The sequence below is a fragment of the Mustela lutreola genome, chromosome 4 (genome assembly GCF_030435805.1).
Source record: "Mustela lutreola isolate mMusLut2 chromosome 4, mMusLut2.pri, whole genome shotgun sequence".
In the NCBI taxonomy this organism is placed as follows: Eukaryota; Metazoa; Chordata; class Mammalia; order Carnivora; family Mustelidae; genus Mustela; species Mustela lutreola.
This window is the reverse complement of record NC_081293.1, coordinates 9,440,042-9,464,506: the sequence shown is the minus strand read 5'-3', so window position 1 is coordinate 9,464,506 and position 24,465 is coordinate 9,440,042. Positions and strand designations below refer to the sequence as shown.

At 39.1% G+C, this 24,465-nt stretch overlaps 1 protein-coding gene, 1 long non-coding RNA gene and 1 pseudogene across 10 annotated transcripts in view; 2 read left to right on the top strand and 1 right to left on the bottom strand.

Moving 5' to 3' along the window:
• ATE1 (arginyltransferase 1) overlaps nt 1-24,465 on the bottom strand; it is a 173,496-nt gene that overhangs the window by 122,874 nt on the left and 26,157 nt on the right. For all 9 annotated transcript variants that reach the window (XM_059172993.1, XM_059172992.1, XM_059172997.1 and 6 more), the window contains one exon: nt 1,151-1,183. In XM_059172993.1, coding sequence (XP_059028976.1) covers nt 1,151-1,183 — 33 coding nt within the window. The remainder of the gene's footprint in view (nt 1-1,150; nt 1,184-24,465) is intronic.
• Nucleotides 5,935-7,501, top strand: LOC131830483 (ubiquitin-ribosomal protein eS31 fusion protein-like; annotated as a pseudogene).
• LOC131830604 (uncharacterized) overlaps nt 12,704-24,465 on the top strand; it is a 33,045-nt gene continuing 21,283 nt past the window's right edge. Inside the window, exons 1-2 of the long non-coding RNA XR_009353236.1 lie at nt 12,704-12,855; nt 17,728-17,823. This is a non-coding gene — a long non-coding RNA (uncharacterized LOC131830604). The remainder of the gene's footprint in view (nt 12,856-17,727; nt 17,824-24,465) is intronic.

Here is a 24,465-nt window from a genome sequence, read left to right as displayed (position 1 = left end):
AAACTCACTTGAACTCATGACCCTGGGATCAAGACCTGAGCCTCAGCTACCCAGGTGTCCCTGAGTAGCACTTTAAAAATGCTGCTAAGGAGGCGCCTGGGTGGCTTAGTGGGTTAAAGCCTCTGCCTTGGGCTCAGGTCATGATCCCAGGGTCCTGGTATCAAGCCCCGCATTGGGCTTTCTGCTCCACGGGGAGCCTGCTTCCCCCCACCCCCCCGCCCAATGCCTCTCTGCGTAATCTCTCTCTCTGTCAAATAAATAAAATCTTTTAAAAATATGCTGCTATGTTGACCTTCATTGGACAGGTAGGAATTATCATCTGCGTTTTTAAGGATAAGAAAATCCAGGCACAGGGAAGTTGCTATTTGCCCGGTGTGGCCAGTAAGGGAAGGAACGCTCTGAATCCCAGCTTTGCTTCTGAGATCAAGCATCTCGCACACACTCTGCTGCCTCCTCCGTCCTCCTCCTTCCTCCAAGCCTTACCCATCTTGTGTCCACGCACAGGTCAGGTGTTTTTCCTAAATATCTTTATACCACAGTGTTATCACTGGAAACCCAGCTCTACACTGCAGAACGAGTATGAGGACTCAAGGTGGCAGTGCACTGGGAAGGGGGGAGGGAAGGACCGGAGAGAAGTTGGGGAGGGAGACACAGGAAGGGAGCAAGCCTGCGTTTAAAAAAGGCTCAGTAACAGGTAAGTCCTTTGTTCTTCCCTTATCAATTCCGGGGTTTGAAAAAGAGCTCTCAAACCAACGGAAACTTGCCTGACAATAGCACCCCTCCCCGAAGCCCCCCACAACATCTCCAGCTCTCAGTTAATGCCAGGGCAGTTAAGACCATTTGGCTAGCGTCAACAGTTACGAAACAGATACAATAAGGCTCTTTACAATGCAAGACTGATTTCAGTTTACTTAAAAAAAGAAAATGTCCTTAAAAGAAACAACGACCTGTTATGAAGGTGAGCAGTTCTGTAACTTACAGGATTTCTTATTCTAAAAAAAGTCCGTATTCATCTCATTACCATTATTGAAGAGTATGCGTTAAAACAAAAGGATCACCTCTAAATTACCAAATAAGTGCCTAACAAAACATGCCAGTAGTGATGTTCCATTAGTGACCCAAGCATTAAGGTTAGGGAGTAAACTCTTACCTCCAGAGGGGAGCTGCAAAGGAACCTTGTAAACTGCAGAGTCACGTTTGAATATCAGGATCAGTTTCATCCAAGAAATGCGCAGCAAAAGACAACAAAAAAAAGGAAAAATTATTATTACATATCTTTTCAATAACAGCATCTAAAGTAAACTTTAAAGTCTGCAAAATTAACATTTTTGATATATTGTGTAGTTCATCCACAGAGTATAGAAAAGTTCAATCTATCCCAAAGTTGGTATCCAGCTATTTGAATTAAATAAAATCTGTATAAAAAATGAATTAAAGCCCAACAAATTATTCTTAAAAGCTTTCCTTTGTTAAGGTTTCATCTTACAACCCCTACATAATATCACATCCTCCACAGCAATCTTCCTGACAATGAATGCCACAGGCAAAATTAAGTCAAGGCCAAGAGAAGGCAAAGATAGAAACCAAAGGGGAACCAAGAAAAGAAATAAAAAGTCAAGACCAGGCAAGGAGGCTGGGGAGCGAGAGTGAAAGGAGGAGAGGCCAGCCCACGCTGGGGCCCGGCCACAGCGGTCACCCCATTCTCTCTCTGCACACATGCCTCCTTGCTCTCTCTCCTAGCTCTTTCTCTGACACATGTCAAGGCTTACAGAATTTCATCTGAAACTAAGTGTTATACATGCCATTGCTCAGCATTTAAATAAAGAAACATCCATTTTGGCGGGGCAGGGAGGAGCCAGGAACAAATGACAAAGCAAACCGCAGCTCAGCTCTGGAGTGAGGACTGTCACGTGACTCCGCAGACAGTCGTGATGATAATTCACAATGTTTTTTAGCTGTTATTTATAAAATCAACATTTCAAATCCTTTGAGAGTTACTGGAGTAGTAAAATACCCATAGTATAAACTCTTGATCTTTCTAAATGCAAAATAACTACAATAAAATGCAGTAACAGGCTTGTTTCCAAGCACTCTTGAACTTCCTCTCCACAACAAAGCTAGCTAGTACTCACAGGGAATACAAATAACTTGATTCTCTTTTAGAGATACACATTGAAATATTTCTCAATGAAATTACATGATGCCTGGGATTTCCTTCAAAATCACTGGGGGCTGTCAGGAGGGAACTATTGTAGGATAGTGTGTAGATCAAATAAGACTTGCCATTATATTAAACTGGTGAGGACAAGAGATGAATATATGCAGATTCATTACAGAACTCTTTATACTTTGTGAATATTTCTAGTTTTCTATAATAAAATTTAAAAAGTATATCAGACACTTCCTCCCCACAAAGCTAAAGCAAATATATTTGTAAAATGTTACTAGTGCACACCAAAGCCATGTAATTAACTACTATCATTCAGGTCCCGTTACTTAAGTAACCTTTCTCTTAATTTAAATATCAATATACAATTTGATTATATTAACTGTTAAGAGAACTTTCTGAAAGTGCAAGATATACCAAAATTTTAAGTTTTCATAATGCTGGTATGTAACAAATTAATTCTGTTGAAATTTAAAGGGCAACCTTGTGATCTTGGATTATTTTCACAGTAGTCCAACACAAGACTATCCCTACCCTTCCTCCCAGGACAAAAAAGAAAGAACTGAAAGACTAGCCAGTTTTAACAGTGGAGAAAAATGAGGTATGGAGAATTTTTATCTCAAAATGAGAAATAGGCTCTTGCCCGGTTTCTGGCCATTATGTGCATATTACTGACGTGGTACGCATTATACTTTAGGACTTAGAAGTAGTTCTGGTTCAGTAGTAACTGATATGTCAGGATGGAAGTCACTTGACTTTAAATAACAATCAAAAGAAACACATAATTACTCTCCAAGAAAATGAGGGTCTCCCTGTGGATCCAGTAACTGACACACACCTTTGTCACATGTGTATATAACATTCCTATCACAGCTTTTTCAAAATAGACCTAAAAATTTCTATGCTGCTTGAAGCTGCCAAAACATGAAGTACATAAGTAGAAGTTCTCAATTCCCAAACCAGTAAAAACAAAATAACAAATCACAAGGTGCACATTCACTCTCCTACTCAAAGGACATGAAAAAGTCAAAAAATGCTATTTCTCGATTAGTACACCAGAAAACCCACGGCTAGTTCCCTTCAGTTAATTAGTTAGTAAATTTTCATTGTGAAATGACACATATTATATTCAACACAAATGGTAATACTTTGAAAAAGAACTAAAAAAAAGCAAATTAATTACAAAATATATTTGTACATACACTCTGACAGTAGAAATAGATGCCTTTTAAGAGATACCATCAGAATGTCTGATCAGTATAAAAATGGCTCAATGATGCTGTTACAACAAAAAAGAGTATGGCCACAGTCTATAGTCCACATTAACACCACTTTTCTAACATAGTTATACTAATATGGCTACTTAAAAAATATGTTATGGGCATAGTTAAGTTAGTAAGTTTAAGGGAAAGATCCTATTTTAGATATTTAGGCAAAATGTTGAGAAACTAAAGAACTTAATATGTTTACAAAACATCTTACTGATTTTACAGACAGGAATATACTTCATCATTCTAGAAACAACTGAAAATAAATATAGCCACAGTTTTTATCTATTTTATCTATCTTATTTTATCTATTTTAAAGACTACTTCTAAGACATGTTGATTTAATACAGCTGAAAATAGGAACAACCTCCTTGACATCTGGCTTTTCAAACGCAAACAGGTTTCTCGTTACAACATCAGTAACATTATTACCTGGACTCACTTGCTAAAATTCATAAAAATGCCATCAATTATCTCATCTACTCTTGAATTTTTAAAAAAGATTTTATTTATTTGATAGAAAGCAAGAGAGCATAAGCAGGGGGAGCAGCAGAGAGAGGGAGAAGTAGGCTCCCTCCTGAGCTGGATCCCAGGACCCTGGGATCATGACCTGAGGAAGGCAGACGCTTCACAGACTGAGCCACGCAGACGCTCCTGAATTTTTTTTTAAATAAGAAGAAGTACGTTCCGTATTTAGCATTCAGGCATAAAGGGTATCAGTACTATTTTAAAAAACCTTTCAGGCCTCTAAAAAGGGAAAAAGGATAGACCCAGATCAGTTCTCATGTTCCACACTCCTTACTGACCTTGCTTCTCTTAAGTATTCTTACCACCTCCAGCTCCATCCGTAGCCTACGTCGTAACACCCTCTCATTCCTTCCAGAAAAGCACTTAGCGCTTACCAAAATTTTCTCAACCGTTTTCCAAGCACAAAATTGTAGCTAAACTTCCTGTCAGTTATGATCAGGAAGTTCTTTCTTTTTCCAAGACTTGTTATTAACCATGCCAGTTATGTGGGGGGTTGTGGGGGTCTAGTGGGGACTGGAGGGGGAGAGGAGGGGAGGGGGAAGGAGGCAAGAAGGAGAGAAGAATGCACACCACTGGTTTTGTCAAAACAGCCTGGCAAAACTATGATCAACCATTTATCTTTGCAGTAGAAAACATTCAACATGTAAGTAATATAAGCTACTATATTCCTGAAATGCCTTTTCTTTTTAATAAGGAACCATGTTAAATCCTATATTTTAACAAAAAAGGAAACATTAAACAGCAAATTTTTTATAAGGCATAAATTTTTTTTTTCCTAAATCAAAGAGTTATGCCTACTTGTCAAAGTGGAGTTCAAGTCTTTCAAGTAACTGTTCACACCGATTACCCCAAGTGTCCCCGCATTAACCAAATACCGCCGCTGCTGCTGCTTCCTTGAGCTTTCACCCCGGCACATGGCACTTACAAACTGTCAGGGGACAAGTCTAACGACTTAAGGCTATAACCTAACAAAATCTTTATTTAAAACCTTTATCATACCTCCATGTAAGATGATAAGTTTTCCTCCCAGGAATTTGGCAGTTTTGATTCAGTTAAGAGTCTAAATTAAGTTAATTGAGGCTCCCTTTCCATTCTCCCACAACCGCTGGTACATATTCGGTACTATATTTGGAAACTGACTGTTTTAAGGCAGTGCAGGAACTAAGTTTTGTTAAGAATGTGTTTCTCGTGAATCTCCAACTCTTAGACATTAATCTGATTCTACAGAAGAAAAGAGTTTTATTATTTCATTTCACTGCAGAAAAACAAAACCTTCAAAAGCAGCCTACATAGCTAACACCCATTTAACAAGTCATCCAGAGAATGGAATTAAATCTGTACTTAGCAGGCAGTGACAGCTAAGGTCTGAGGACAAAGATCCTGTTTACCCTGACTTTAGTGGGGGGAGAAAATAGAACAGATTCAAGCAATCCTTAACTTCCTTTCTAGAGTTGCTCTCTAATCCACCAGCCGGCAAGTGGCTGAAGGGAGTAACACTTGCACTGGCTTATTTGGTTAGACCTGGAGCCCTTGGACTAGCCATTAAGCTTCAATAAATCTTAAAAGATGACAAAGAAAATCATACTTACATCCTAATGTATTTAAATCTATGTCCCCTAAGCCACTAAATGCCCTTCTTTTGTCAACAGAAAGAAAGAACAATGATCTAAGAGTCGATCTGGAATCTCACTAGATTCATCAACTTGAGTGAGTACCTTCAATTATTGGGGCCTTAGTTTTTTATCTGTAAAATGATTTCAGCCAAACCAGTTTCACCAAAAGGTACTGTGGCACACCAAGTTCCCGAGGCACTCTCTAAAACATGACTCCACGGCCACAGAGGTTCAAGAAATGCTGCGTATTATTGCCGCCTCACTTCCCCCTTCCTCATCCTAGAGAATTATAAGGTACACTGACAAATTGAAGGCTTCAAGAATTCCTGCCATTAAAAACAAAAACAAACCCTACAAGATGAGTAAGTTCTGTGGATTGAAAACACAGCATTGTAATCGTGTGTAGTAACAACACTGTACAATATAGTACAAGTTGCTTTAAAAGAAAAAACCCAAGTAGATCAATCTTAAGTGTTTTCATGACAAAAGAGAAATGGTACCTATGTGATATAATCAAGGTATTAGCTGGCACTATGGTGGTAATCACGCTGCAGTATATGGGTTTCAAAGCAGCATGTTGTAGACCTCACACAATACTCTATTGTCAACTATATCTCAACAAAGTTAGAAAAACAAAAACTCTTCAACTTTATTTTATCTAGTGCCTTCCAAAGCTACATGACCAGAAAGTTTTGTTTTTTGGTTTGTTTTTAATTTCGCATAACATTTAGTAACATTCTATAGAATATTCTACAAAACTCATCCTGGGAAACACTACCAGCTCTGATTCAGTTTCCCCAATCCGTATTTAATAAAAATGCTCACTAAAAATATTCCATACGCCTTTTTATAGTATGAAAAGTCTAATACAAACTATCAGTGAATTACTGGTCCCCTTTTCCCTCCTTTTAAGAGGTACGGTTCCTATCCAAAATTACCCCTCCTAGTGTAAGATTTCGCACTTTAGATTGGTGAGCGGCCTAATGCTCAAGCCAACACCACGGAAGGGACTAGAATAAAATGCCTCTTGAAAGACTGTAATGTCTTCCCAGAATCACAAAAGTCCATAACACTCTACAAAGAGCTCCACAGCTTTCGCTGTGTTGAGTCCGGTTGGCTAATGCATGCCCTAAGAAGTGAGCTACTTTGATGCATACTCTTTTACTACTTGCCAATTTCTAAGAGCCGTAGAGATTTGGGCAATAACTAAGTCATTCATTACCACCTATCTCACTGCACGTATTCACTATAATGACAGTTGTACGTCTTACAGTGACTTCGTATCTATTAAAACAAATAACATATATTTGAACATATTAAAATTTTACTTACTATTTACTACCTCAAGTTATGGTGCTTCCATTTCTAAAATTAAATGGTGAAGACTGAAAGATGAATCTATAATCTGGTGAGAATATAATTCTACAGGCTTTTCTTTCCAATCTGCGATCTGCGGTGGAACCACCACCAAGAAGCAGATTTTCGTGAAAACCCTTACAAGGAAGACCATCACTCTCAATAGATACAACAGAAGATGTGAAGGCCAAGATTCAGGATAAGGAAGGAATTCCTCCTGATCAGCAGAGACCGATCTTTGCTGGCAAGCTACTGGAAGATGGACATACTCTGCCTGGTTACAACGTTCAAAAGGAGTCCGCTCTTCATTTTGTGCTGGTGCTGAGAAAAGGAAGAGGAAGTCTTCTACCACTCCCAAGAATAAGAGAAAGAAGGTTAAACTGGTCATCCTGAGATACAATAAGGTGGATGAGAATGGAAAAATCCGTCGCCTTCATCAGAGTGCCCTTCAGACTGAGTATGGTGCTGGAGTTTTTATGGCTGGCCAGTTGGACAGACATTATTGTGGCAAATGTTGTCTGAACTATTGCTTCGACAAACCAGAAGACAAACAATTGTATACGGGTTAATAATAAAGACATGAACTAAAAAAACAAACAAACATATATATATATGTAATTATATTACATATATAATATATGTATAACTAATAAATAACTAAAAAAACAAACATATATATAATTTATATTATATACATATAATATAAATTATATAAATTATTTTATATAAATATATTATGTTTTAAAATTATATATTTTATTATTAAATATTTTTAAATATTATTAAAATATTTTAGCATTTTAAATATTTAATTTTTAATTTTTATTTTTATTAATTTTTATTTTTAAATTTTAAATTTTAATTAATTTTTTATTTTAATTTTTAAATATTTTTATATTTTATATTTATACTTTATTTAATATTTTAAAATTAATTTAAGTATTTAAAAATAAATATTAAAAATTATATAATGTATTTATACATATATTTATTATATATATATTATATATATATAAAATTCTGCAGCTTGAAGAGCTCCAAGAGAATGGAATTTAAAAGACTTTCATTGTTTTACAAAACTATCAGCACCACAAACAAAATCACCATAAACAGAGGTCATATCAAAGGGCAAAGAAAAGTTCTTGGCCAAGTCACCAAAATGAACACCTACTAAAAAAAGACTCCTGTGTTGGTGACATCATGTGCTAAGTCCAGAATCATGGGGCTTCTCTAATGGAGGAATCTTTTGGGGGCACCTGGGTGGTTCAAACGGTTAAGGGTCTGCCTTCAGCTCAGATCCTGATCTTGGGGCCCTGGGACCGAGCCTGCAGTGGGCTTGTGCATGTGCCTGTGTGCTCTCTATCAGTTAAATAAAGAAATATATAAATTTAAAAAAAAAAATCATTCCACCACAAGACCTAATAACCTGAAGGCAAGCTTGTTTACAACACTTACATTAAGGACTAGCACAAAATATTAAAATAGATAATAAGAAGTGTGGAAATAATTTAAGTGTGTTTACGAGGAAAAATATCTTGGGTTTGTTTTTTTTTTTTTTAATGAACATTGGGAAACTATACAATAAGAAAAATCTTTAAACCTTTTGTTCTCTTAATCTGTAAACTAAGTGGGGAGGCGTCAAAACTAAAGTCTTAAAAACTGCATTCTTCTCACTGTAACATTTTCTTAAGTACTGCATACAGGTTATTTCCAGATTGTGAAAGGACCCCTAGCCAGAGAATACAGAAAATTCTTAGCAATCAATAAGGAGAAAAGAGAGAGCCTGATTTTTTTAAAGGTGAGACAGACTCTTAAACAGGCACTTTCCAAAAATGAGGATATTCAAACGGCTCATACATTCATGAAAAGGTGCTTGGCAAAAGGCAAAGTTAAACTTCAATATAATACCACTAAAGATACCCACCAGAGAGGCTGGTTAAAATGTCGTACACTACCAAGCGTTGGTGAGAATGTGAGGCAATTGAATTCTCGTAAGGTCCAACCACTACAAAAAACGGGCCGTGTTTACAAAAGCTAAGATATCTTTACGCTACAATTGAGGGATATAATTCCTAAGTATATACCCAAGAGAAATGAGTGTCATGTCCATCAAAAGACAGGCAGAAGAATGTTCATTGCAACTTCTTTCATTATAGCCCCAAACTGGAAGCCATCCGCATGCCCATCAGCAGAAGAAAGAACTTACTGTCCACCACCCACACCACAGAAGACTACACAGGACTGAGAGAAAACTGCTCCCGTATGCAGCACACATGGCTCTCACAACAGATGCTGAGCAAGAAGGCGACACAGAAGAGTATATGTCACATAATTACATGTATATGAAGCTCAAGAACATCTTAGGGTCCAAAGAGGAGCTGCCTCTGGGTGAGAGTGTACTGACTGGAAAAGGAGCCTTCTGAAATGCTGAAAATGTTCTTTTTTTTTTTTTTTAAAGATTTTTTATTTATTTATTTGACAGACAGAGATCACAAGTAGGCAGAGAGGCAGAGAGAGGAGGAAGCAGGCTCCCTGCTGAGCAGAGAGCCCGATGCGGAACTCGATCTCGGAACCCCGAGATCATGACCTGAGTTGAAGGCAGCAGCTTAACCCACTGAGCCACCCAGGCGCCCCTGAAAATGTTCTTTTTTAATCCGAGTGGTGGTTAAGGTGCATATACAAATGTAACATTTCAATAAGTTACACACTTAAAACTTGTGAGCTTTGCTGTATATAAATATAAAAATTAAATTCAAGGGCGCCTGGGTGGCTCAGTGGGTTAAGCCACTGCCTTCGGCTCAGGTCATGATCTCAGGGTCCTGGGATCGAGTCCAGCATCGGGCTCTCTGCTCAGCAGGGAGCCTGCTTCCTCCTCTCTCTCTCTGCCTGCCTCTCTGCCTACTTGTAATCTCTCTCTGTCAAATAAATAAATAAAATCTTTAAAAAAAAAAAATTAAATTCAAAAAAGAAAATAAAAGGAAAAAACTACGAGTGAGCTCCTCCTGTGGATTTTTCCTAAAAATTATTTAAGCCATAGAACTTTATGGTTAAAAGGAATTTGGTAATGATCTAGTCCAGCTCCTCTAGCTTGCGTCTGGATAAACTGAGGCCCACACGTGAAACACCCGGTAGTCCGTTAGCAGCAAAACTAGAAGCCTTTCTAGGTTCTTGCTCCCCTTCCATTAAACCAAGGATTCATCACCACCATTAATCAAACTCACACAAAAGCAGTAACACTCAGAGATACCAAATCTCCATATTATAAAACAGAACTAAGATATGGTGACAAATGTTCACGTAACAAGGAAACAAAGCAGCTAAGAAGTCTATAGCAGAATGCCTGTTTATGATAATAGCAAATTCAGCCAACAAATGGCAAGAAGGCAGGGTTTTAAAAATATGTTCACAAGCAACATAAATGAGGAAGACATCCTGTGTCCCGTTTCCCGGCCTTGCCAGTGCCAGTCCTTACATGAGCCGCTCACGCCTCTCCCGTGGCCCTGAAACGTACCTTCCGACAACACACACAGGCCTGTGCTCTTCAGGCAGGGGTCTGCCAAGGGGCCCCTCCCCTCAGAGCCTCTTCCCGACGTCCTTCCTTAACCATCACCACCACCACTCTCTAACCCTCCCCTTTTCGTCACCAACTGTTACCCCCCATTACTCCGATAACATATTGCACATACTTTGTATCTCCCTCACCGGTATGTAATCTGAGGGTAAGAAATTTCTGTCTTGTTCACTGTGTTGTACCCCTGGAGTCTAAAATAATGCCTGGCGCACAGTAGGAACTCAATATTTGCTGCTTAAGTGCCCACATGCATTCACGCATGAGTTGAATCAATCATGAACGAATACATGAATATTCATAGTCTCCCCTTTTTCCCTGTGTCTCTTCATGGCCCCTGGCTACTCTGTAGAACTGGGTCCCACTGGGTCAAGGTGAAATGCCATAACTAGAGAGAAGCAGTCACCAGTAACCAAGAACTGCTATCACTGAAGAAACCACCTGTGCCCTGCTCCTTTGATCTTCCCAGGAGTCCAGAAACACCTTTAATCTCCTGCAGAGAAACTTCCAGTAAGTACTTCTGAGGAACAGCTACTCAAGAGACTGAGGACAAAACCAGGTGTCATTAAAGGACACTAAGTTGGGCAAAAGGATTCAAACTGACCTTGAAAAACTGGGTGTCTTTCAAAATCTGAATGACCTGAATTAAAGGATAAGTAGAAAATACAAAGCCTAGAAATAAAAATTAGCAGGAAACCACAACTGAGACAAAATTATAAAAGCCCTCTGGTCAAAATACTAAGAAACAAATATATTATCAGTAATTTAATCATTATTAAAAACAAACAGTTGATTTTATTAACAAATATTAATAATGGCTATAGGTACTTCTTACATACTTATCAAATCAACTGATTCCAAGCAAGATCACATATCTCCACATCATACCAGGTACATATATACCCAATAATTTTTTAAAATTTTTATTTATTTGAGAGGGGGCAGGGGGTGAGAGGGTTGGGGGAGGGACAGAGGGAAAGGGAGAGAAGCAGACACCCTGCTGAGCTAGAAGCCCAACATGGGGTTCGATCCCATGACCTGGGGGTGAAATCAAGACCGGAATGCTCAACTGACTTAGCCACCCAGGCTCAGGTACTATTAATATAAAAATTATTTCCAATAATTTTTAATATTGGTATTTTAACATTTTTAACATTAATGCAAACCTATGTAGGATGTTTAGTAAAGTATTTTTTAAGCAATTTTTTAAAGAATTTTATTTATTAATTTGAGACAGAGAGATACAGAGAGAGGGAAAGCACGAGCAAGGGAGAGGCAGACAGAGAGAGAGAAGCAGACTCCCTGCTGAGCAGCGAGCCTGATGTGGGGCTCGATCCCATGACACTGGGATCATGATCTAAGCCCAAGGCAGACACTTCATCATCTGAGCCACCCAGGCACTCCTATTAAAGTATTATAAAATCCATTTTATTTGTTAAATAAAATGAGCAAAGGACCATGTTGTACTCATGTAAGTATCCTTAGGACCTACCACAGTGACAGAATTCAATGTTTATATGATTAGTTGAATAGAAAAATCACCGTCTTCCACAGCTCAGAAGAAAGGAACATGGAGCCATTCTAAATATAAAATTTTGCACTATTTCTAGAATGACTGTCACAGAAAAACATGTAACACACACATCAGTATTTACAGACCCACAAAAATATATCCCCCATTTCCCTTAAAGGCAGAATTATGCTCTGGATAAATAATCAGGCATGTATATTTTTTTAACCTTTACAACTACTAACTACTAACTAGAATAAAATCAACTACTTTTTAATCATGCAAGTAGTTACCTAAAATTATTTGGCATAGCGAATGAATTACCAGAGCAAAAACAAACTTTCCTGGTTTAGACTAGTTATCAATAGGCAGTACTGTTCACTTGTCAAGTCACCACCAGGAGGTCATAAAACTTGAGGCTCCGCAGATTTAATGGCAAAAGCAGACCTAGCACACAAGAGCTGAAGACGAATGGTGGTCACAAGATTATTCCTATCACCTGAGCTTTGCACTCACTAAAATGTGCTTAACTCACTGTAGGTAAATTTCTCAACACTCTCCTTCAGGAAATTCAAAACAGCTTTTACTTATTAGAGAAGGACAATTGTCAGGAGCTTTTGACATCATCTGAATTCTCCTTTCACTTCAGGAGCTGAGTTTCACAAACATTACTTTCTGAGTAGTTTTCCACTGGCAACAAGTGAGCTCTCTTTCCAGCTGTTTCTCAAGAACAGGCAACCGGGCGGCTCGTTCACGCAGTGTGCGTTCACGGGGCAACTACTCTGTTCCAGACACTCTGCTGGGCATCGTGTATTTCTTCTGATTCTGGAACCATATTTTTACAGGTAGGTAAAACAGGATGAAGTATACCATAGATTATGGTAGACTAATGAGCTAATTTTTCAAAAGTAGAGATATACCGTAAAGAATAAGCAAGAATCTCTATCACAAGAATAAAAGAAGAAATAAAAACGGCAGAAGCGTGCAGTTCCTTTCCCACTGTAAGCAAAGCAGGTAAGAAATACATGTACAAATCTTCACCAACTAATCCCTTTTATAAGTTTTATGCGGTATATGAGATTTTAAAGACTCAAATTACATATCGATGAACCAAACTGGTTTTGAACTTTTTTTCCTTTGAAAGAACTAACTCAAATTTAGTATTAAAATTTCAAATGTGTGATCTTTTAATTCCAACAAATATTGGAATTACAATGGAAAAAAAAAACAAAAGAGAAAAAGAAAATTTCATTTGCAAAGGCTGCCAGGATGGGCAGGAAGAATCCCTTACTTGCCCTTGACCTCAGGATTCACTGACGGTTCCTAATGGTTTACAATCACTGCATCCCAACGACCAAAGTTTAGTCAATGATTATCTTGATGGCAAACCCCACTGTACTCTCCCCCGTGTTTACAAATGAGGAACCTCAAAATAAAGCAGAGGAATCAGAAACTTGCTCAAAGCCACAGAGATACAGTAAGTGGGCAAGCTTTTTTTTTTTTTTTCCCCCCTTTATTGCTCTCTCCTGGGGTTTTGTCTTCAGTTTCAATGTCTGAAATTCTGGAGTAGCTTGATAACAGACTGCTAGTTATGTAAGTGTAGCAGTACAGAAAACAAACAGTAGACAAAAATAGTACAGCAGAGTTTGTCACGAGGATTAAATAAAGGTAAAGGTGCTCGGTTAAATAATCATTGACTAAACTTTGGTTGCTAGAATGCAGGTGACCATAAAGCGTCAGGAATCCTCAGAGAATACTGAGGTCAAGGACAAATAAAGCAGGAGTGCAGAGTCAGGTTAACCAAGAATCCACATCCAGGGCGCCTGGGTGGCTCAGCTTGTTAGGCCTCCGACTCTTGGTCTCAGCTCAGATGGTGATCTCAGGAGTCATGGGATCGAGCCCTGCTGGGGGCTCCCAGCTCAGCAAGGAGTCTGCTCAAAGAATCTCTCCCTCTGCCCCTCTGCCCACGCGCACACATCCTCTCTCTCAAATAAGCAACTGTTAAAAAAAAAAAAACAACAACCCCACATCCATTCATGCCAAACACTCCCCTTGACAGCTTAGCATTCCACGTCACTGCCCTATCCCTCAGGTTTCAGAAAACAATGTAAGCCCGTATATGTAACTGTGAGAGTTCCTGTCACACTTACATAACTAGCAGTCCGTTATCAAGCTGCTCCAAAATATCTGATACTTAAAGACAAAACCCCAGAAGAGAACAAGAAGGTCAAAATGAGGATGCAAAACAGAATGTTTACATCCCCAACTCTCAGAGTATTTATTCTAAGCTCCATTTTCCCTTTTCCTCCTGACTACTACTTCACTAACAATAAACTTAGCCATCTAGTTTCCAAGCCAATAATTAATATTTCCACTCCTCCCTTACACCTGCTCTACTTTTCCTTAATACTTATCCCCTGCTAACCTACTATATCATTTACCAATTTATTACACTTATAGTTTAAAGGACTGTCTCTGACCACCTACTCCCACCTCTGAATGTGGGCCCCACAAGAGCAAGGGATCTTCCTGTGACTAACTCACTCATTTGCTAACTGTACCAGGTGCTTCTGGAAGAGCACGTGGCACACAGAAGTGCTCAATAAACATTTTAACAAAACATCAAGAAAAAAATTTTTTTTTAATTTTAAAAATTTTTTTTAAAAATCAAGAAACCACAAATTCAAAAGAAAAAGAATGATCAAACTAGACAAACTAATACAGTTAATGACCGACAGCAAAAAAAAAAAAAAAAAAAGGAAGAAAAGGAAGTAAAAAAAAAAAGGAAGAAAGATTAAAACAGAGAAACACTTGAGAGTAAAAAGGAGTCCTCGAGGGCATGTGCCACAGCAAACTCGGCAAGCATAGAACGTTTCGGAGGGACTATAAGAACCACGAACAACAGGCAAGTCCTGCTCAGTATCCTGTGTGAGAAGGCAGGTAAAAACACCATACATTTGGGAAAGGAGATCATTTTAACTGATTAGAGTACATAAAACCTTAGCAACAAAAATGTTCTAATTATTGGAAAATCTGCTTATGCTGAACGTTTCATTCACTGATGTCAGTTATTCTCTATAAATTGAATACTTGGGCCCATTTTCACTTTTTCATAAATGAGCACCATGGTCTAGCATAAAAAACACGGAAACTTGCAGACACTGCTCTGCCTCTAACCACTATGCTATCTTGGACAACCTACTTTAATTCTCTACATAAGAGAATTTACACAATCAGTAAGGTCTTTCATTTCTAATCATTTCTAATGTCGTATAATACTATGATTTTATAATCTGAGATAAGTTGTAGATATTATTGACAAAATACAATTTAAGGAAAAAATGTTTTTATTTAAGATTCATTTATTTTAGGGAGAGAAAGCAAGAGAGACAGTGCAGGGGAGAGGGGCAAAAGGAGAGGGAAAGGGGGGGGAGAGAGAGAGAATATCAAACATATCCCCCACTGAGCACAGAGCCCGATATGGAGCTCAATTTAGGACCCTGAGACCAAGACCCGAGCCAAAAGCAAGTGTCGGACACTTAATCAACTGAGCCACCCAGGCACTCCTTCAGGGAAAACATTCTTAGTGATAGCTGTAACTCCACCCCTTTGCATCTCCCCTCAAATTAATAATATCCTGGGGATATAATCATGCCTCTGTACTAATATATTTAGGTAAGTGATTCAAAAGCTTTAGTTAATGTAACTACTACTAGTGAAAAATGTCTTGAAACAAACTTAAGACACACTACAATACTAAACTCCCTTTATTTAGGGGCTGTTCGTAAAAAAGTGACTTTTTTAATTGATTGGACAAATAACCATCTAAGCCTTCTCCTTTATTCACTCAAGTTCTCCCGGCCTTAAAAATAAATAACAAATGGGGTGCCTGGGTGACTCAGTGGGTTAAGCCTCTGCCTTCGGCTCAGGTCATGATCCCGGGGTCCTGGGATCGAGCCCCACATCGGGCTCTCTGCTCAACAGGGAGCCTGCTTCCTCCTCTCTCTCTGCCTGCCTCTCTGCCTACTTGTGATCTCTGTCTGTCAAATAAATAAATAAAATCTTCAAAAAAAAAAAAAAAAGAATTGGGAGTGTGACCTTTAAATAAATAAATAAATAAATAAATAACAAATATTTCAAAATGCTGAGAACTTGCCATCATTCAAATTCTGTATTCAAATTATGTAACAGTTCTTTATATAATAGTACATGCCTATACATGAGTGTCTGATTTCTCTACATAATTGAAGAAAAATGTCAGTCTGATACAGTGAATACTTTTCTAAACATAAGTTATTATTTTCATAGACAAAGAGAAAAACTATTAAGAGAAAACGGTCAAGGACACCTGGGTGGTTCAGTCAGCTTAAGGGTCTGCCTTCGGCTCAGATTATGATCCCGGAGTCCTCGGATCAAGTCCCACACTAAGCTCCCTGCTCAGTGGGGAATCTGTGTCTCCTTCTCCCTCTGCCACTCCCCCTGCTCATGCTCTCTCTCTCAAATAAATAAGACTTTTTTTAAAAAATGGTTAATGGCTCCTTTGTTTTAAGTTCCAGGAAATATTTAACTAAGAAGCAAAGACTCATTTATAAAGACCATATTCAATGCCTCAATGCAAATTACTTCCAACAAACGGCAAAAGTTAAGCACTTAACCGAACCTCACAGGCAGCGAGCACACAACTTGCACAGCTGGCTAGGGGACAGCGCGGAGCTAGGATGTGGACCTAGACCGCCACCTCGTGGCGTCAGTAAGAAAACAATCCAGTGTTGAAACCTTTCTCTGCTCCATGGGGTCAGCATGGACCCATCACAACCAACTCCCCTTCTCTTCATCACACTGTCGAAACATATATGCCTGAATGAAGATAACGCTCCCCAAAATAAGGATCCTTCAGAAGAATTCTTCTCCTTATATTTGAGACTCTCGTAGGAAGTTCTCTGAACTAATTTAGAAAACAGCTTTCCAGGAAAGCACAGTAGTTTGAACCAACCTCAGTCCTAAGTTTTAAATTAATACAAGACCCCCTGATGGAATCAGCAAACAAAAAAAGGTATTTGGGGGCGCCTGGGTGGCTCAGTGGGTTAAGCCGCTGCCTTCGGCTCAGGTCATGATCTCAGGGTCCTGGGGTCGAGTCCCGCGTCGGGCTCTCTGCTCAGCAGGGAGCCTGCTTCCCCTCTCTCTCTCTGTCTGCCTCTCCGTCTACTTGTGATTTCTCTATCAAATAAATAAAATCTTTAAAAAAAAAAAAAAAAAGGTATTTGTAGGTAAAAGGGCATAATTTCTGGAGCCTGTTTTTGGAAAACCCAACGAACAACAAGTGGTAAGCGGGGGATCAAGGCTGTGGGGACAATGTTGTCACCCAGCGGTGGGCGCACAGGGGTTCACCATACTGTCTTTATCCTATGAATGCTTGAAATTTTCAACTTTAAACTGTTTTAAAAATAAATCATATTTACTTATTAATCTGAGGGCTATGTCTTTCAAGTAATATGTGAGCTTCTTTCAAAAAAAAAAAAGCCTCTTAACCTAAAACTAAAAAAAAAAAAATTAGTCATCCTTTTAAGAAGTTTTTAAAGGTTTCCTTAAAAAACAATAAATGGTAACACTGTGAATGTCCTGATTACCTACAATCAAACAGAGAAAAACTCTCCTGATGTTATTCACTTGGGTACTTATGGCCTAGCATAACATTTGCACTTCTTTCATCCACACAGTGTGCTGTGTCATAAACCATCTGAACAAAAGCAAAGACGATGTGCTGTGTAATTAAGCCAAAGGGTGGCTCTAGTGCTGACGAAGACACCGAGCAGGTGAGACACTATTTTCATCTTCCACTATACTTTCTTGTTACTAACTTGTGAATGTATGACATAGAGGGAAGAATGAAGGGGTGCCTTGGTGGTGCAGGTGACTAAGCCACCGACTCCTGATTCGGCTCAGGTCATGATCTTGTGAGCTCAAGCCCTGCATTGGGCTTTATGCTCAACGTGCAGTCTGCTTAAGACTCTCTCCCTCTCCCTTTGCTCCTCTCTCTGTACACACACTGTCGCTCTCTCATTCTCTCTCTAAAAATACATCGTTTAAAAAAAAAATAAAAAGGAAGAATGAAAACACAGAACAGGGGTGATCATGAAGCCTGAGAACTGTGTTAAATCAGATAGAGAATGGTACGCTCTCAAAAGGAAACACTTTCGCGATCTTTGATAGGAACTTATTAAAAGCAGGCCGGTGTTAAACTGCCAACAACAAAGCCAGGAACAAGCAGTTTAAGAAGGGTTCTAGTCACTACCACAGAAGGAAAACAAAGTCAGAGAGACCATGATCCATGGGCAGCAGCTCCCCAATCCCTTACTCTAGTCGCAGGGACAGCAGGCAATGAAGAGGGCTACACAGTAATGATGCTACCAGAAGGCCCCTTCTGCTTGACACTGGGTGTGCTTCAGTATGTGACCACACAGTGACTTATAAGCAAATCACACAAGCCAGGCTTACTTTCTATATTCCCTAACTCTGCCTCAGGTAAAAGACTCAACCTCATTCATAATCAATCAATCAATAAGTAAATGGAAAAGTAGGAATATGTAGTTCTCTTAAAATTTAAGTAAAAATTCTTTTAATTCTATAACAATGTGACTGTGAGATTATGTACACATACATACAAATATATATACACACAAAGTCACACGTTTATTCCACAATGAAGGGGAGAGGGCAAGTAGAAGTCTACTTCTTTAGTGCAAATGGAACACTTCATAAAGACCAGTTAGACCAGATCTTATTTCCTGCTGCTTAAATATTTTATTAAGGTAAGAACCTGGGTTCAGTCACTAAATCTATCAGAGCAGATTCATATTCCTACTGAGAAAAAAGTTATGGGTCATTCAAAAGGCTGTTGGTTAGAAAGATAACCTTGAAACCTCAGAATTTACACTTCTAAGAACCTTCCTAGTTACTCATGGCAATCAAGTGATGTCATCTCTGTCACATCCACTTGACTGCTCACTCCCGTTCATTTTCCTGTTGCCATGAGCATCCATCTGCCACCTGTTCCCCAAAACTGTATAAAGTAGAAATGCAAAACACAATTCTCTCTAAACATTTCAGCCTATGATTGTAAAATAAGACACTTCCTCTAACATCTTCCCAATAATTTCAAAATTAAGCAGGGGTATATTTCTCATCTGTCATCAAAAAACCAAAAGTCTGGTACCATACTCTGTAGGGTATGCTGTGGAGTAAGGCCCTCCTGTAAGCTGTCGTGCAGAAGGGGACAACATCTGGGAAGGGAATTTGGCAAAATCTAGAAACACTGTATGAACTTCTGCCCACTGATGCACTCTATGAAATCAACCATAAAAGCACACCTCTACACACACATAATGACAAAATTATACGACCTATAGCATCACAAAATTAGAAATAACCTAGGGGCACCTGGTGGCTCAGTCAGTTGAGCGTCTGACTCGTGATTTTGGCTCGAGTCATGATCTCGTGGGTCCTGGGACTGAGCCCCCTGTGTTGGGCTCCGCACTCCGTAGGGGAGTCTGCTTGGGATTCTCTCTCTGCCCCTCTCCCCACTCAAATGCTCTCCCTCTCTAAATCTTTGAAAAAAAAAAGAAGAAGAGAAAAGAAAAGAAATAACTTAAAAGTCCATTAGCAAGAGACCACTTCAATAAACTACAGCACATCCTTTCACAAAAGCATGTAGCTGAAATAACGAAGAATTAGGGTTCTCTATGAGATGCTAAGACTATGACCTTGGGTATACTTTTAGGGAAAAAAGAAAGGTGCCAAAAAGTGTACACAGGATGTTTTTCTTTGTGAAAATGAGAAAAATAAGATTATTCATATGTATTTTTTTATTTTTGCAAAACCAAACAAAACACCAGAAGGATAAACCAGAAACTCATCAAAATGTTTATTACTGGGGGCACCTAGGCGGCTCAGTGGGTTAAGCCATTGCCTTCAGCTCAGGTCATGATCTCAGGGTCCTGGGCTTGAGCCCCACATCGGCTGATGTGGGGCTGCTCAGCAGGGAGCAGGGAGCCTGCTTCCCCCTCTCTCTCTGCCTGCCTGCTTACTTGTGATCTCTCACTCTGTCAAATAAATGAAATCTTTAAAAAAAAAAAAAAAAAGTTATTACTGGAGGACAGGGTACAGGCTGGAGGAGACATGGAAAGAAGACTTCTCTGACTGGAACTTTTTGGGTGACTCTGGAACCACATAAACGCACCACCTATTAAAACACTAAAATTAAGAATTAAACCTCATATTCAAAACAATTGAATAAATGACCATAAGTCAGTCTAGTATCACAACCACATAAGAGAATAAAATTATTCCATGCAACTTCTGAATACAGTATTCTGATGGAACATCTGAATGAGATTATGTCCTAAGGGCAAAAAAGAATCACAAAAGAATCATAAACCGCATTTATCAGCTATCATTAGTACTGTTATTGATACTACAATATTGAATCTACTTTATGTATATCATAATACAAACCAAGTTCATAAATATGCTAATGTAATCAAGAAACACAAAAAAGAGAAACAAACATAAAATCAGAAAAGATAATACTACGTGTTAAATTTGAATTGGAAAGATCAACATAAATTCATACTATCTAATTCTTCTTGGTCTCTAAATTCAATCTTCATTACAAGGAACATAGGCTTCTTGGAAAACCGGCTGGCAGATTCCAAGACTGCATTGGGAAATGCATAAGATGAGGCTGGGGTAGCGTTCTGTTCTAGAAAGTATGAAGGCTCTCAATATTAAAGGAGCTGATCAGAGGACAGAGGGGTTGTCTTGATGGAATGTGAACGGAGCAAACCTGGGACTGTTTGAGCATCAGAAAGAATAATGACTGTGACTACAAAGTACTGAAAAAAATATATATCCAGAAGTTTTGTAGTGGGGTTAAAAAAAAAAAGAGAGGGAGGAAAACTAATTTGTCACTAGCTTCTTTCTCCAAAATTTGTAATTAAGGTGAAAGAATTCAGCATTTACCTTGCCTTCTTAGGAGAAACTACAGGTTATCTTCGATTGATTAGGAAAATCTTTTCCAGCCTTTTTAACCAAGAATGGCTATTACTGCATGTATTACAAAAGAAAAGGGAATGCTAAGCAAGTATCTGTTCAAAAAGCAACAGTGGAATGATGGACCCAAAGATCGCCAACAGACACTAACACCATTACTTAAAAGGCTGTTGAAGAAAGGGCATTCACCTGTGCTGTAATACCCTCTATAGATTACTTGCTAATCACAAAGGGGACATCTTATCCTTAAAATGAAGAGATCTAGAGGTCACCACCTTAACGGGCTGTTCAAAATTAGCACCATCAATACCGAGACATGCCATCATTCCTTATCTTCTGACATAATATGATGTACAAAAAATTACCTAATGAATTGCCTATGAATTAAACATGCCAAAATTATTTTACCTGAATCTAATCAAGATTTAGACTTAATTTTTAGTCTGTAGGAGATTGGAGCCACAAAGGAATAAGTTAAATTAGACCAGGAGGAAAGATTCCGACAAACACAGAATTTGGGACATCCTATAAGACAATTGGCCTGGGGGCGCCTGGGTGGCTCAGTGGGTTAAGCCGCTGCCTTTGGCTCAGGTCATGATCTCAGGGTCCTGGGATCGAGTCCCGCATCGGGCTCTCTGCTCAGCAGGGAGCCCGCTTCCCTCTCTCTCTCTCTGCCTGCCTCTCCATCTACTTGTGATTTCTCTCTGTCAAATAAATAAATAAAATATTTAAAAAAAAAAAAAAAAAAAGACAATTGGCCTGGACTTTCAAGACCCAATGCCACGTACTGCCATTGTAAGAAATAAAACCAGCACCCTAATTAAGGCATAAAAATACGACTCTACACTAAAAGGAATTGGAACTCCTCAAAGAAAAGGCAGATTCCAAATCTGGAAGGAAAAGCTACAACATGAGTCTAGAACATCCTTATCTTGCACCAGGTAAAAAGCAAATTCTTGACTAATGGGGTCATAGCATAAGGTCATAAGGGGAATCCTTGTGGCCAAATTTGGGATAATTTAAGCATTTAAAAAATTATGGCAATGGATTATAATAATTTAAAGGTTTTTTTTAAATTCCATAAGCCCACAGACATACCAAAAGGAAAAAAGATGGTGGGGGGAGTGCATGGAGAGCTAATGATCTTTTTTACAGCAAATATGCAATTTCAGATCATAAATGAGGTCATAGGGATGCCTGGGTGGCTCAGTGGGTTAAGCGTCTGTCTGCGGCTCAGGTCATGATCCCCGGGTCCCGAGACTGAGCCCTACGTCAAGATCCTGGCTCAGCGGGGAACCTGCTTCTCCCTTTCCTGCTGCTTCCCCCACCCTCCACGAGCTTGTGCTCTATCTCGCTCTGTCAAATAAATAAATAAAATAATATTAAAATAAATGAGGTCATAAGAGAATGTAATTCAATTTGATAAATCACCAATCAGCAGCTTCTCCCACCTTCCCATAACTGATTCGGGTCTGGATCACCAAAGGACATTAAAAAAATTGGCTGATAGACAGTTGGGAAAGAGTTATTCAAAATGTCTCAAAAACATCATCTCACAGATTACTTGATGGTACCTCGCGTTTTACAACAGAAGGATCTACTTAGAAAGGTGAAAATGTCACTCAACACTGAAGAGATCTGGGGGCACCTGGGTGGGCTCAATCAATTGAGCATCTAACTCTTGGGTTTGGCTCAGGCCATGCTCTCAGGGTCCGGAGACTGGGCCCCATGCAGGCTCCGCACTCAGCGGGGAGCCTGCCTACGATTCTCTTCTGCGTCCCCTGCTCCTCCGCAACCCCACTCACTCACTCAATCACTCTCTCCCAAATAAATAAATCTTAAAAAAAATAAATAAAGGGATCCTGTGGCTTCCATCCAATCAACCGAGCAGACGTAGCATCACAAACAAGGGAAAACCTGACACCGTGTGCTGCCCAAGATGCGCTGCGGAGCCAAAACACTGGCACAGCGGCGAGAGCAAACCGGTGCTCTCTGGAAGCTGGATGCCAGCATGTGCCGTGACACAGCCACTCCACGGCAACACGCCATGTTCACTAGAAGACGGGTACCAGGACGGACCGGCGCCGCTCTCGGCACGGTAGCCCCGAATTCCCCCAATTCCCATCAACAGCAGACGTGGTGAACTACGGTACATTCACAAGTGGTACACCACACGGCAGTGAGACCGGACACACGATGACACAAACACAGATGAATCACACGAACATGCTGTTGAACAGAAGACCGAAAGCAAAGGAGGACACATGCAGGGCTCTATTTCCATCAAGCACGAAAGGGGCAGAACTAATGTGCAGGCTTACAAGTCAAGAGGGTAATGCCAGTGACTGGAAAAGGACAAAGGGGACTTCTGAGGGGCTGGCAACAGTCAATTGCTTGATCTGAGAACTGATATACAAATGAGTTCAATTCACAAAAATTCACCTATCTGAACACTTCCATGTATTTTTCTGTATCAACATTATATTCCAATAGAAAGCTTTTTTTAAGTACGCATCACCCACACCTAAAAACATTTAAACTGAATCTAATCACTAGAAAACACTCAAATCCTGAATACAGGACATCCTACAGACAATCAGCCTAAGCTCTTTAAAAATGTCAGTCATAAGAAAGACTAAAGAAACAACAGCCATACTATAAACATAGGATAAATACAACAGTTCAGGAAATGCATGGATCCCGTATTTAAAAAACAAGCGAAAATACAAAAGTATTTTTGGTATAACTGGGAGTATCTGAACATGGATTATGATGTTACAGATTTCTGTTAATTTTTTAGGAATGATAAATACTGTGATTATATAGGAAAATATACTTATTCTCAGGAGGCGCATGCTTAGTATTTTCAGACGAAATATTGTGATAACCACAACTTACTCTCAAACGGTTCAGATAAAAAAAAAAGAGAGGAAGAAAGATAAAGCAAATCTGACAAAGTTGTTAACAACTAGTGAGCCCTGATGAACAGTATGTGGGTGTTCACTGTTATCTTTCAACTTTTCTGTTTGTAAATTTCAAAGTTTTACAGTAAAAAGTTGGGCAAAAAATGGTAATATCACAAAAAAAGCATTTAAAAGATAGCCTTTCTAGAATAAAAAATATAATAACGAAATAGAATATAAAAACCTAGGTTGGGGGCACCTGGGTAGCTCAGTCAGTCAAGCACTCAACTCTCGATTTTTAGCTCAGGTCATGATCTCAGGGCTGTGTGCGGAGCATGAAGCCTGCTTGGGACCCTCCCTCTGCCCCTCCTCCCTACTCAAATAAGCACATGCTCTCTTTCTTAAAAAAAACAAAAAAACAAGAAACCTAGATTGTGTACTCTTTTTTAAAAATGGGAAAATGTAAATAAATATAGAATTAGGTATTAGATGACATTTATAAAT